This window comes from Conger conger, chromosome 7 (assembly GCF_963514075.1).
Source record: "Conger conger chromosome 7, fConCon1.1, whole genome shotgun sequence".
Classification (NCBI taxonomy): domain Eukaryota; kingdom Metazoa; phylum Chordata; class Actinopteri; order Anguilliformes; family Congridae; genus Conger; species Conger conger.
Window position 1 is genome coordinate 58771188 of NC_083766.1, and position 10717 is coordinate 58781904.

At 44.9% G+C, this 10717-nt stretch overlaps 1 protein-coding gene across 1 annotated transcript in view; it reads left to right on the plus strand.

Annotated features, from left to right (window-relative positions):
• Positions 1-228: 228 nt before the first annotated feature.
• The window catches only part of katnal1 (katanin p60 subunit A-like 1), a 21794-nt gene continuing 11305 nt past the window's right edge, over positions 229-10717 (plus strand). The window contains exons 1-6 of the mRNA XM_061249069.1: positions 229-309; positions 1182-1347; positions 2561-2721; positions 5791-5953; positions 9655-9782; positions 10059-10164. Of these exons, the coding sequence (XP_061105053.1) occupies positions 1186-1347; positions 2561-2721; positions 5791-5953; positions 9655-9782; positions 10059-10164 (720 nt within the window). The 5' untranslated portion in view covers positions 229-309; positions 1182-1185. The remainder of the gene's footprint in view (positions 310-1181; positions 1348-2560; positions 2722-5790; positions 5954-9654; positions 9783-10058; positions 10165-10717) is intronic.

Sequence of the window (10717 nt, forward strand, 5' to 3'; positions counted from 1 at the left end):
TAATAGATTTGTGAGAAACCCGCCGCGATAAGATTATCAAAGGGGGAAAGTGCTGACTGTAGTTAAGTGAAAATGAAACTCAAATTCGCCGATGGACTTTATGCTTGTCCTAGTTCAATCAGAATTCAGCACTGGACATGTAGCTTTGCACCAGAACAAGCCCTGTATTTTCTCGCAAGGACAGTCACGCCCCACCCACCGACTCCAACCCGTCATCCTCTAAACCACAGCGTCGTTCTGCGGCCATGGTAACATCGATGTGTAACGGACTGGCGCGGAGAAGAACAGAAATAAGTGTTTCAGTCTGAGGTAAAAACACGATTTAAAAAATAATCTTCGTATACATCATCAGTGCTATGAATACGGGAAACGTCGTTTCATTGTGTTGGTGTGCATCTTTATTACCGAGCAATAGTAGGTAAACCCGAGGTTATTATTGTGTTGCCATGCAATCTGTTTTGTTGTCTGTGGCCTAAATTTGGGTCTCATAGTGCTAGATGGCTTATGGGTAATGGTGTTTATTGTAGCTGCCCGGTTTGTAGAAGTTACACCTAAACTATATATATTAAAACTACAACACCCAGTCCGCATCGCAGCGAAATGAGAACCGACAAGACATAGGACAGTTTTTTATTATTACAAGAAATTTAAATTGTACACAAAAATGATTATGCATGAAATGGGCGTTGTAATTTAAAACATATTTGTGTAAAGCGGCAGCTTTTAAAGTTGTCATATAAATAACTGAATTGCGAGATATTTAGCAGGCTAGCTAGCTTTAGCTAGCTAAATTAATAAAACAATTGTTTGCTTGCCCAGCTTAATTTACAATAACGTTAGCTGGCTTTACATTTACATCACAGTCAAGATATCGCCGTTAAAATTGGCTACGCATAAAATATTTAAATACTGGTTAATGCTCAAATGGTTAGGCCTAATGTAAACTAATTTATATTACAGTAATTCAATGTTAGCATTAAATACCTTGTTCAATTTCTAATAATAAATAAACGTTGTAAGGCCTCTCACCTCTGTTCGAAATATATATAATTGATTTACCAGTAAATAATTATTGATTTCCCAGTTCGCACAGTAAATATACCACACTTAATTGTTTAAAGATATGATCTACCATACTGATGCTCCCCTCGTGTGTCCACTGTCTTTCTCATTCATACTAGCAACATGAATCTGACGGAAATCTGTGACAATGCTAAGAAAGGGCGAGAATATGCCCTGCTTGGAAACTACGACTCTTCCATGGTGTACTACCAAGGCGTGGTGCAGCAGATCCACAAGCACTGTCAGTCGCTCAGGGATCCGGCGCTGAAGATGAAATGGCAACAGGTAAACGAGTGCATTGGTATAGTGCAGTACGTGAAAACGTATATGTGTGTGTGTGCGGAGTTATTGTCCGATACAAATCCATGCTCTAAATATCGTTTCATATTTTCCAATAGGGCCCGTATGTACCCTGGCTGTACGAGTGTATTTGTAACACAAAACAGTGTATGTGGAATATATTAACCGAAATATATTAGTTGTCAATCTTCTCATTTGGTTTGTGCATTTATTTTCATTTTTGACAATAATGGATTCAATATATTGTATACATTTGACATGAGTTTGGTATTGAGCATTTAAAGCTGGATATGATATCGGGTTCTCTTATGACTTCAGTCATAATGTCCTGTACTGAGAGCACAGTTCCCTTTAGCTGAAGCAGGCTGAAGAATCACGAAGCTGAGTTTGCTGGATAACTGTGCTGAGTAAAACACGGAACTGCTCTCATTGCTTTCATCGTACATCGCTCTGGATGAGAGCGTCTGCATTTAATGTAATGTAATGTAATGCTCTTTTCCCATGTTCCAGATTTGAGAGGGTTTTGGGTCTTACTCTATTCAGTTTATCCAGGGAACACAGCTGGATTCTCAGCCCTGCTTCACGATACAGGATATTCAACAGATGCAACAGCCCATCAGCTGTGCCCAGTCATCTCTTGACTTATGAAGTGCTGTTGCACCAGTTGAACAGCCAAGACAGCTCCAGCCTACCACGCCAGTGATGAATAATCAATTAATCCAGCTGGTCTCAGGAACATTTCAGCAACATAAACAAATCTGCACACATTATTACCTCTTAAAATTTCTAGGCCAGTGGTTCCCAACCCTGTTCCTGGAGATCTACCATCCTACTGGAGGTTTTCATTTCAACCCTAATTTGGCAAGTCTGCTAATTAGCAGCTGAATGAGGCCTCTTGCTGTTGAATGCGCTGTGCTAGGGTTAAAGAGAAAACTATGTTGTCCAGGCTCTGGAGTCAGTGTGTCTGCTGGCCAAATGGTCCCTTGATCTAATCCGTATTACAATACAGTGGGTACAATGGTGGAGTGGTGAGAGATCAGGAGCTATCCAATTTAACATATGTGCTAATTCAATCACAGCATGACACTACAGTCGAATTCATAGGTGTTCCAAAACCGACTCCGTCCTTATATTCTGTGCTTTAATGCAGTTAAATGCAGTAAAAGGTGCAGTAACGCAGATTGTGGGGGTTCTCCAGGTGAAGCAGGAGCTGATGGAGGAGTACGAGCAGGTGAAGGGCATTGTGGGAACCCTGGAGAGCTTCAAGGTGGACAGACCGGTGGACTTCTCCGTGGCACAGCCGGACGAGTGCCCACGCGACCCAGTCGTCTGGCCTCCCCCCATACCTGCTGAGCACAGGTAAACCGCCCACATGCGACCCCGTGGTCTAGACTCCCCCACACCTGCTGAGCACAGGTAAACCGCCCACATGCGACCCCATGGTCTGGCCTCCCCCATACCTGCTGAGCACAGGTAAACCGCCCACATGCGACCCCATGGTCTGGCCTCCCCCATACCTGCTGAGCACAGGTAAACCGCCCACATGCGACCCCATGGTCTAGACTCCCCCACACCTGCTGAGCACAGGTAAACCACCCACCCATGACCCAGTCGTCTGGCCTCCCCCCATACCTGCTGAGCACAGGTAAACCACCCATCCATGACCCCATGGTCTAGACTCCCCCACACCTGCTGAGCACAGGTAAACCGCCCACATGCGACCCCATGGCCTAGACTCCCCCCATACCTGCTGAGCACAGGTAAACCGCCCACATGCGACCCCATGGTCTGGACTCCCCCATACCTGCTGAGCACAGGTAAACCACCCACCCATGACCCTGTGGTCTGGCCTGCCCCCATACCTGCTGAGCACAGGTAAACCGCCCACATGCGACCCCATGGTCTGGCCTGCCCCCATACCTGCTGAGCGCAGGTAAACCGCCCACCGCGACTGTGAGCAGTGGGGGGTATCAGTCGGACGACCAGTCTCCTCCCAAAATACACACCTATCCTGAATGACTTAGTGTTCATTAGTCTGTGCAGGAGTCAGTCCCCTCTGGAGACAGTGCAGGGTTTAGGGCCCTTGCTCAAGGGCCCCACATCTGTGCAGCTCTTATCATGGCACTACTGGAGCTCAAACATCCTGACTCCTGTCTGTCACAACATTACATTGGGACAAAAAATCTGCTTTATAGCAGAACTAGAATAAAAGTAAACCAAGCCTCATCTTCTCACTTTGGCACAGAAGACCTGCTCAGGTTCCTCCTCAGCTGCCACGCAATTTAAAGCATTGAATTAATTGGAAACCCCCCCCTCCTCTATCCTTAGCTACACGATGACACTCCCTTATGGAAGCAGTGTGGTAAATTGGCCTTGGGTCCCACATCCTTCCAAACTGTAAAATACGTTACATTCAAGCAGGGCTGTCTGTCCGTGTTCCCGAAAATATACCGTCCTGTAGGCTTTTGTTTCAACCCTACTTTGGCAAAGCTGTTTCTGCTAATGAGCAGTTGTATGATATGTCTAGCTGTTCAACATGATGTGCTTTGTTAGGGTTGGTGTGAAAGCCTACAGGACAGTAGATCTCCAGGAACAGGGTTGGGCAGCCCTGTATTGGAACAGTACAGTTCACTGCTGCAAGTGTTAAAATTCTGCCCGCTTTGCATCATGGGTAGTACCATAGAGAGGCCAGGGAAAAACTTCAACTCTGAAAAAAAATCAGCCGAAAGATATATTCTGGGTTCACCAGTATAAAGAAAAACAAAAACAAAAAGCAGTGTGGAGCACAAAACAATGTGTGATATGATGAGATGGGATGGGATGGGATGGAATTGATGCTCACAGTAAGTTATGAGGTAGTTGTTGCAAAGAATAGCATCTGAAAAAAAACCATTCACGAATTTACAGAAATACGAGGAGTACTGGTGTAATGGTTGTGGTATGGATACAACAATTAAACTAATCAATTTAATCTAATTATAAAATAATTGATGACATTGTTGACACAGGAATTAATTGCTGCAATAATGTTGGATCCTAATCACTTGCACAAAGCGTTTGTGGAAGAACAAGCCCTGCCGTTGTGTTTGGGGAAACACGCGGAGGCGCATGGCTGCTACAGACAAGCGGGTTCCCTTCTCTGAGCGTAATTACATTTGAATCTTTTGGGGACGGGTGAGCATCTAATAGAATTTGCTTCATAATAATCGCCAATCAAAGGAATTGTTTGTGTGCATGAGTATTGTTCTGATCCTTCACTGTGCACAGTGCCAATGGATTGTTCAGTGTCGTTTGGAAGACGGAAAGTTTTTATAGTTTATTCTATTATTTGAATTTAAAAAATGACAGCGTAATCAATGATAATTGATAATTGCGGCCCTCGTTTATAACATGAAATCTGTTATGCCAAGAGATTCACTCTGCCCTTGAGGGGTGATGTAACCATCTGCTGTGGAACCGTGCCTAGAACCCTGCCACGCTCTTTACGTGACATTCCAAGGGGAAAATATAAATTAAAATAATGCTATTTTTCTTTATTTCAAAGTTTGACCTGTAGCAGAGTACCTGAACTAAGTCTATTCCTCAGCTCACATGTGGCAAACGTGGCATTCCAGTTAATCTTGGGCACAAGAAAAAGTAAAACTACATATTTAGTTTGAAGTAACTTGGAGCAATATATGAATTTAAAGCCCATGTTTCAGTTCATTTATAGAGCTTGGAGAACGAGTGAGCAGAATCCATCTTGTGTTGGGATTTTGTAATAACACCAAGGACTTTTAAATGGTGCAATGGATAATTTATATTATTTGTGGAGTTGGCCCAGAGATCTTTGCGGTTATTTAATGAAGCAGGATTAATGAGTTAGCCAGCTAACGCTTATGAACCTTTAGTGAGATTTTGGACTTTCTGCTATCATTAAACAAACCTTATGTCTAGCCAGGCTTGTTACCATAGCAACTGACTGGCTTCAACAAGGCGCTTGTGTAAGGCTGTCTTGGGTCTGTTGTTTCTGTTGTTGAGTGCTTCATTGATCAGCTAAAGTTGTTGATGATACTCCCCTCACCTGGTTCCCCCAGGCTGAGTCGGTTGCTGATTTGAAGTTTTGAAAGCAAACACAAGCAGGCCCTTTGGCTCTCCAGGGCCACTCTGCCGTACATCAGCATTTAAACTGAGGATTTTAGCATCACGTTCATGTAAAAAATATTTATTAAAAAACGTCACTCCAAAAACATCACAGGACATTAGATTATATCTCCCCGCGCAGAGATAGTACCGGTTTGCAAAACATCCACTAACAAAACTCAAAAGCTCTTTATTACCCAGTGAACAAAACTCCAAACATAAACCCAAAATGCCATTAACATTCACGGCAGCCATAATTCGGCGATCAGAGCAATGGGAAATTGAGGCATGGCGTTTCCCCTGCAGGGCACCGGCCCCAGTGAAGCGGCCCAACACCGGGGCAAAGCCCCAGAGGAAAGAGTCCCCGGGGGTGCAGCACCGGGGGCCGACGGGGCGAGCGCAGCCCATCCCAAAGGCCGAAAAACCAGCGTCCCGGGACGCCAAGGGCAGCAAAGCCAGGGAGGACAAGGTGAGCGGCCCGCCACTTCAGCAGGGATCATTTTTATTATTATTATTTTTTCTTATTATTATTATTCTTATAGAAATTCAACACTCTCACACAGCACACCCTACCAATCACACAAAATAAAGACAACCCCCTTTCATCCGGGATAATGTAACTGGAGTAAGCCCATTGTGATGTCATAGGAAAAGGAGCAGCTCTCCACCAATCATTGTTGTTCAGAAGCAAAAGGACAACTCTGATGGTGATTGGATGCCACTTTCTGGCTGTCGCTCTTGTCCTGCTTTCCAGTGGTGTTGGACTTTATCCACACGAGTTTCCCCCCTGGAAAGACCCGTGTGAACACCTGATTATGTTGGATCATCGGGGTCTGGGAAATTGGGACTCTAGATACAGCACATATTGGAGTTGTGCTGTACTCACTGTTGCCAACATGGTCAAAAAAAAGACAGTTCTCCATGGACCATAAGAGACATCATACAATAAACCCATATGTGAACCACAGTTACAAATGTAAAACACACAGACATTCTTTGACAATTATAAGGCTGCAGCATTCAAATTCGCATTCCTAAGTAACAGCCAAGAATGTTGCCCAACATGAACTAACATGCAGCCACACAAAATCTTTCAACTGTGCAACCACAAAGTACGGTAACAAGTCAGATGGCTTAGTTAGTTGGCTTAATGATGTATTTCAAGAACTAATGACCTAAGAACTGACAACCTGACATCACATGGGTTGGATCGTGGTGGGAATTGGCAGCAACAAGTATGAACCAATCACCCTTGCTGTTGATTGTTATGTGTTCCATGATTGGTGGAGCTCCTTGCTGGTTTCTATAAGTAAGTTGAGACTAGAGACCCTCAAACCCAAGCTTTTAGCCCTTTTGATCCCTTTGTTTCCCACTGGGCAGAGACAGACACAGATGTTAGCAGCCATCTTTCAGTGGGTTTATGACAGTGGTCCTCACTCCTGGACCTGGAGAGCCGCAGGGTGTCTAATTTGTCAATTAAAGCAGTTAATTAAGCAGTTAACTCACCTCACCTGGTTTCTTGGGTCTGAATTGGTTGCCGATATTTGAGTCAAAATCGGGACAGATTTTAAGCCATTCAATGACCTTTATCAATGTTCTATTTACATCAATGCAAAGCTGGGAGTTTGAAAAAGGTCTGTTTTAAACAGACTATTTTATTAAAAATAAGCTTTTTGTGGTTTAGTTATTAAAGTGTGAAGGCCAGTCAAAACAGGGCTATTTGGCCTTCAAGAGTTTTTAAGCTTTCAAATTTTTATTTTCATGTTGACTAACAAAAAACAAGTGTTCTTTGTCTTTTTGAATACAGTTTGGCAAGATCGGCAACTACCAAAATTAACTTAACCAACAGTGTTTGTGAATAATCTTTTTTTCTTTTTTTAGTCTGAGCTAAGGACAAATGTTTATTGAATGCAGGCGCCTGTGTTGGAACAACATGAGTATTTATATCAGATAAATGAAATGGGCAGAACAATGGTATTTTCATACAGTGAACATTGATGTGTGCAAACAATTTCGGAAGAGTCATTTCACAAATCCTACATTATGTTCATATCATATGGACGGTTCCCATGTATTCAAGATCTGTCCATCTCCACAATGTGGGTTTTAAAGGATCTCTGCAGGTCCTGCTCTGCGGGGAGGCACATGGAAAAGGACTGGCAGTGTGAACCAGTGTTAATCTACTAATGCTCTACACATTCACAATGACTTAGTTTGAGTGCATTTCTGTGATATTCCTAATATGCAAAAACAACTAGGGGGTTGAGTAGCAATACTGTTTTTTTGACTGTTACATTTCTTTGGATATAATACCATATTATAGCACAAATATAGCTGTATAAAGTGACAATGTAGAAAATGGCCAGATATCAATCTTACTTGCCAGCTAGTTGCAAGGCCAGCTAATATCAGACTGCTAGCCTGCTGAATGACTATAAAATAAATACTGGCTGTGTAACTGTTTTCAAACAGCCACAATAACAAGCCAGTAAAACTCACAATAACACTCCTTAACATCCTTCTACTTTATAAGAAACGATCCTCCCTCTAAGACAGCGGTGTCCAATCATGTGTCGTGGGGGTTTTCCGTTCACCTTCACTCATCATCACTTGAGATGCTGATTTGACTCATTAACACGCCTTCAACCGGAGAGGAGGGAACCGATTGGTGAGATGAGTGTGTAGTATTTGGCTGGAATGAAAAACCTGAATGCACTCCGCCCTCCATGGCACACGATTTGGCACACGCTGCTCCAAGTCAGCTGACAGTCTTTGTAATAAAAGTCACAAGGTCTTGTACAGGGGCGGCCTGTAGCGTAGTGGTTAAGGTAAATGATTGAGACACGCAAGGTCGGGGGTTCGAATCCCAGTGTAGCCACAATAAGATCCGCACAGCCGTTGGGCCCTTGAGCAAGGCCCTTAACCCAGCATTGCTCCAGGGGAGGATTGTCTCCTGCTTAGTCTAATCCACTGTACATTGCTCTGGATAAGAGCGTCTGCTAAATGCCAATAATGTAATGTAATGTACAGGTGGCAACACTACTCAACTAGGTCCACAGTGTCTGCAGGTATTTGCACTGTATTAGGGATACTCAATCTTACCCAGAAAGGGCCAGTGTGGGGGCAGGGTTTTTTGTTTTGTTTTCCCCAACGAAGCACCAACACACCTGACTCTAGTAATCAACCTTTAGATTATTTGCTAAGGACCTTTATTAGAGCCAGGTGTGTAATTGCTTGGTTGGAACAAAAGCCTGCACCCACGCTGGCCCTTTCTGGGTAAGATTGATTATCGTTGCACAACACCACCAGATTTCAGTCATTATTGTCCCTCAGAGGTCACCAATGCTGGTCCTGGAGAGCTACTGGGTCTGCTGGTTTTTGTTTTCAGCTTAAAATCAGCACCCTGTTCAGACCCAGGTAACCGGGTGAGGTGAGTTAGCTGTGTAATCATCTGCTCTAATTGATTAATTAAGTGCAGAGTAACAGCGAATGCCAGCAGACCCAGTAGCTCTCCAGGACCAGGGTTGGAGACCACTGCTGTACCTGCTTGGTTCAGGGAGTGAGGTCATTAGTGAAATCAGGTGTTTTAGGGCGTGGCTGGAGGGCGTCGCTCGGGTTCAGGGGAGCCACCGTTGGGCCTTTCACACCGGCAAGGCTCCGTGCCGGTTCCGGTTCCCGAACCTAATTTTGAACCGACCGGCACGTTCAGACTGACAATAAATTGGTTCGGAACCTGAAAAGTTGGTTCTCAGCTGGAACCAAAAAATAGTTGTTTTTTTTCTTTGCAAACCGTGATGTCATTAGTGGGCGTGTCATATTCCCCCTGCCTTGTGCATTGAGCAACGCCCTCCGTTGATGATGGAGGGCGGTGGAACTTTAAACTGGTATGGACTCGGGCCTGGTTCGCCAGAAAGCACCGAGGTTCTGAGACTCCACAACGGAACCAGAACCACGTCTGTCTGAAAGCAGTATGTAAGATGAACCCTGCTGGGCTCGGTCCTAATTCACATTTTCTCGATTTCCCCTTCTTGACTTATTTTTCTAGCCTCTTAATCTAGCCTCTCCCGGAGGGCGGAGCTAGGCGTAGAAGGAGCAAGAGCGAGGGAAACAAAACGAGGAGAGAATGAGCGGTTGACATGAGTGCCCTGACTCTCATACTCGTGTTTGCAGAATAAGAAGAACGCCCAGGACGGTGGGGGAGAGGGGGAGGTGAGGCGGTTTGACGGCACGGGGTACGACAGCGACCTGGTGGAAGCCCTGGAGAGGGACATCGTGTCCAGGAATCCCAACGTCCACTGGTACGAATTTTACCACTCAGTCAGTGTGCTGGGGTCCTCACTCCTGGTGCTGGAGAGCTGTCGGGATGACAGTATTAAATGGAGGGGGGGGTGTTCACAGGGATGACAGTATTAAATAGAGGGGGGGTGTGTTCACAGGGGTGTGTTCACAGGGATGACAGTATTCAATGGAGGGCGGTGTATTCACAGGGACGACAGTATTAAATGGAGGGGGTGTGTTCACAGGGGTGTATTCACAGGAATGACAGTATTAAATGGAGGGGGGTGTGTTCACAGGGACGACATCGCTGACCTGGAGGAGGCGAAGCGGCTGTTGAGGGAGGCGGTGGTGCTGCCCATGTGGATGCCAGACTTCTTCAAGGGCATCCGGCGGCCATGGAAGGTGAGGGCGGGGCTTCTGGGGTCTGCAGGGAGGGGTGTGTGTGTGCATGAGTGAGTGAGTGTGTGTGTGTGCATGTGCGTGAGTGTGTGTGTGCATGAGTGAGTGAGTGTGTGTGTGTGTGTGTGTGTGCATGTGCGTGAGTGTGTGTGTGTATGTGTGTGTGTTTGTGTGCATGAGTGAGTGAGTGTATTTGTGTGTGTGTGTATGTATGTGTGTGCATGAGTGAGTGAGTGTGTGTTTGTGTGTGTGCCCATGTGTGTGTGTGTGCCCACATGTGTGTGTTTAGCTGGACATAATTTGGTATAACAGAAAGCGTCTCTCTGGACTGCCTGAGGGGCCTTTTAATATTTGGATTGCAGTGCAGAATCTGGGCCAATATAGTCTCTCTGAGGTAAAATCTTCAGTATAAAAACACATAATCGTTCAAGAAAGCTGACTGCCAGTCCCTGCCAGCCAAGCAAATGGGGCACTGTGTTTTTGGGTGACCATTTCACACCAGTTTTTTCTTTTATAATCTGTGCAATGTAGTCCCATACCTATTCATGCTTTCTTT